This window comes from Eurypyga helias, unplaced genomic scaffold (assembly GCF_000690775.1).
Source record: "Eurypyga helias isolate BGI_N326 unplaced genomic scaffold, ASM69077v1 scaffold44540, whole genome shotgun sequence".
Classification (NCBI taxonomy): Eukaryota; Metazoa; Chordata; class Aves; order Eurypygiformes; family Eurypygidae; genus Eurypyga; species Eurypyga helias.
Genome location: NW_010224588.1, coordinates 1 through 3800, shown reverse-complemented (window position 1 = coordinate 3800; position 3800 = coordinate 1). Strand labels below are relative to the sequence as shown.

Sequence of the window (3800 nt, the reverse complement as noted above, 5' to 3'; positions counted from 1 at the left end):
ACCAAAGGATCACAAGAAACTTTAAGGATTCAAGAACGTGTAGGTGACTCCATGACACCTGAAAGCTGTTTGGATATATGAACACCACCAACTTCAATATCAACTGCTACTGATAGACTATAAACACAGGAGGTGGAGTGAGCAGTATCCTTCAAAGGTTTGACAGCAAAAGAAACTCAGCAGTATGTTGCAGCCGTAATGTCTCCAATGTGAAGATCTACATAGTGTAGCAAAAACTGAAGTTATATTGATAGTGTAAAAAAAGGAGGCAGGGTGATTCTCAGGACTGAGAATGTTCCAACAGTTAAGACAAAAAGAGAGGGGCAGGGGAGAAAACAAAACAAAAAGGAAGGGGGGGAGGGGGGAGAAAGCAGGCTGCTTAGAGAAGAGTCAGGTCTTTCATTTGGTGAAGCCTTTATTTTACATCCCTCTCCAGAAAGGACATACACAAAAAGTTATTTCACAATCCAGCTCACTCATGAAAGTTATTCTTCCTTGGTACCCAGCGGGGTTAAGGAAAAAAAACTGCTGAGAACAAAAAACATCTTTGGAAAGATATTCACAGAGCAAGAAGGTTCAAGAGCCCAATGAGCCCTCACCATCTCTTTCAGGCGTGGTTCAGCTAAACTCAAAAGACCCTACCAAAAGGAGAGGCAGATGCAGATACCAGGTCCACACTTACCAAAGAGCAGCAATGACTACGTAAAACGCTCCACGCTCAGCCGAGTCAACGGGAAGACAGCAAAGATGCAAAGGGAAGAACTTGTGTATGTGAAGTTGGGGAGACAGAAAGAGAAGCAAAAGAACAGCCCCCTCCCCAAACAGGGGAAGGGGGAGGGGGGAAATTAAAAGAAAGAAAACCAAAATCAGCTACAACCTGAAAAACTGAAGCTGGAGGAAGTAAACCTCCCTCCAAAAATCATGAGGGCTTGCCCTGACCCCGGGAGGGGCAGCTCTCAAGTTTACAATAGACTGTGTTGGAGTTCTTGCATCGGCAACCTGGACGATTGACGCGGTCGTAACACCCTCGACAGAGTTTTAGGCATCCTTTTGCAGGAGGGTAACAGAGCAAGCAAGGCAGGAACAAGGACATCACTCCCATGCACAGGTACCTAGAACAGCAGTGTGACTGGGAACAAGAGCAGGGGTTATCCGCGTAGGAGTCCCCTTCATCGTCGTTGGAGCAGTGGTAGAAGATCCCTTTGACCAAACACATGCAGGTGCTGTACTCCACCATGCTCTCCGCAGAGCAGAGGCACTGCCGGTTGCAGGCCAGGCAGGAAGGGAGAGCCCTCGGGGCCGTGCACTCGCCGCACTTGCACTTCCCACACTGTTCGCAGATAAACTTGTGCTGCGTCAAGTCCTCTTTCAAAGGACCCTTCAGATCATCTACGATCAGCGACGACTGCTTGGGCTGCGTCCGGATTGTCCGATCGGATCGGTGGCCGGAGCCCAGCCTGGACGGAGGTGACCACCCCAGCAGGCCCTGCTCCGAGGAAGCGCTGCTGTTGCTCCCAGAGCTAGCCGCGCTCCCCGTGCTGGTCGACCTGCTCAAGACGGGAGCCCTCGCGTTATGCTGATGTGCCACATGCCCTGTGTGACTGGGTCTGTGTTCGTAATTGTTATTCACATTAATCGGTATAATCTCGTGAGTCCGTTCATGCTTCTCTTGCCTCGGTGCTGTCCGCGGGCCAGATTTTTTCACCACAGATGGACCTTCCGTGTATTCATTGCTGCCCCTGATCGCCTTGATCTGGTCCAGCGACAAGATAGTTGCTGGCTGGCTCTCTCTTTCATAGTCCAGCCGTTGCCGGCTGTCCAAGGAGGGCTGCTGAATCACCACTAGCGAACCACCACTGCCATGTTGACTTTGGGGCTCCATCTGTAGTGATCTCTACGTGTGGCATTCAGTGGGAACCTGGCATGCATCTGAAATCCTGAAATAACAAGAAGACAGAGGGCGTAAGTAAACATCGTGCGTGTACCTATACACATGCATACGCAAGATCAAGGGCGAACGAGGAATAAAGAATCGGATACTTTTTCAAAACAGAAATGACAGGGCAAACCAGAAATTGCCCTGGCCACCTGGCAGTGAGCTCTTTCAGCAGGGGAATACAACAGCGCTGAGGACCTGGCCAAAGTCCAGCAATGGGGAGAGTTTGGGTATGGCATCACGGATGAGGAATGCGAAGGAGACCCCATGCCATTAAGAAATGAAAATGGTGTTAACCTGTACGCGTACTTGGCAAGCCACGGGAAGAAAGTGCCTCTCACTTGCTACCGAACTCAATGTCTGTCTGACTAGCAATAGCAACTGAATGCCCCCAAAACTACGCTAGCAACAAGCAAGAACACCATCAGGTTCACGTTCCATATGGCAGAATAAAGAACATGCACAGTTCTCACTCTTCTGAGTCTGCAGCACCAGAAAGCTCAACAGATTTGCTTGCTAGTACATTCAGAAAGTCTCCTTTTTTTAAAGTGACATTATGTGCGTTACAGAGTCTCGAACTAAGTACTATCAAGGGGCCGAGACGTTTTCTCCAAGAAAGTAACTCGGCATACAAACCTAATGTGCTCCTTATAAAATTGAAGCAAGGGTGCAAACAGCCCAGTCTCAAGTATTTTCCGACCACAGGCCAAAGTGTGAAACCAAAAGGCCAAGATGAACTAGACGCCAGATAAAAAGTACTTAAGGATTCATAAGCATGTTATGAGGGGATTACAAAAAACGAAATTCACCCCAACAACCTCAAAACACAATCAAAGAACAAATGCATTTGCACAAGACAGATTAAACGTTTCTCAAATAAATAAATCTCCTGGTCTTTCTTTTAAATAGATGTTACGCATTTTCACTCCTTGTCATTCTCCCTAGCTATCAACACGAAAACTGAGACAATGCTTCCTGAGAAGACTGCAGCGACAGTTCTGCACCTAAACGCAAATTCAGACAAGTATCCAAACGTCACATTTATATAGAGAACCAAGAACCTCTTTCCTTTACTGACAGCTGGGGGGAAAGTCCCTTTTCACTCCCCCCAAGATGTCATGCACGTTTACCTGGAAGAGGAGAAAGGTAAGTGCCGCCAAGCATTTCCAAAACTCATTCAATAATCATGAAAAGATTCTGTCTTGCCTACCCCAGGCCACGGCCGGCACGGAGCTGTTGCCCACGCAAGAAAAAGGCGCAGCGTGGCAGCGCGAGGACAGACCAGCGCAGGAAAGGTCTCTCCTAGCAGGCAGTCAGCATCTTTATCACTGACTGCTAACAAGCTGTAAGCGACAGCTTCTGCCGGGACACAAAGTCTTTGCGCTCTCCCAGAAGCCAAAGGTCTCGTTTTACATCTAACGTCACCTGCGTGGGCTTTAGGATCGCCAGATTAAGAGGAATAAAAAAAAAACACCACCACCAACCACCCACCAAAACCACCAGACGCATTTGCTTCCACAAGCGCTGAACACACATCCACAACAGAGCAAGGGTGAATGAACGTGGAAAGGGAAAGATTTACAGCTCTACCAACCAGGAGCCGGGCTCCCCAGGGGATGAAAAATAATATCCCAAGGAAATGCGAAAGACATCCAGTGCCATCTTTGGGGGAAAAGCGCAACACCATCATGGCACACAGACGGACAAGCCCAGCTGCAGACCAGGCAGAGCAGGGCAGATGGACAAATCACGCCAGGCACCGTGCAAATAAGTTTTAAATCGCCCACCCTCGCCCCAATAAAAGAAAATAAAAATACAGCAAAGGCGGCGAGAGATCTCACGCTCCCGCAGCCAGGGCAGGCGC

The 3800-nt window shown here is 48.7% G+C and overlaps 1 protein-coding gene across 1 annotated transcript; it reads right to left on the bottom strand.

Annotated features, from left to right (window-relative positions):
* Window positions 1-919: 919 nt before the first annotated feature.
* SPRY1 (sprouty homolog 1, antagonist of FGF signaling (Drosophila)) lies at window positions 920-1882 on the bottom strand. The gene has a single exon (XM_010161986.1). The coding sequence runs from the start codon at window positions 1880-1882 to the stop codon at window positions 920-922; it is 963 nt and encodes a 320-aa protein (XP_010160288.1).
* Between the last annotated feature and the right edge of the window lie 1918 nt (window positions 1883-3800).

Coding starts and splice junctions, on each gene's coding strand:
- SPRY1 (XM_010161986.1), bottom strand. CDS start 1,882: ATGGAGCCCCAAAGTCAACATGGCAGTGGTGGTTCGCTAGTGGTGATT.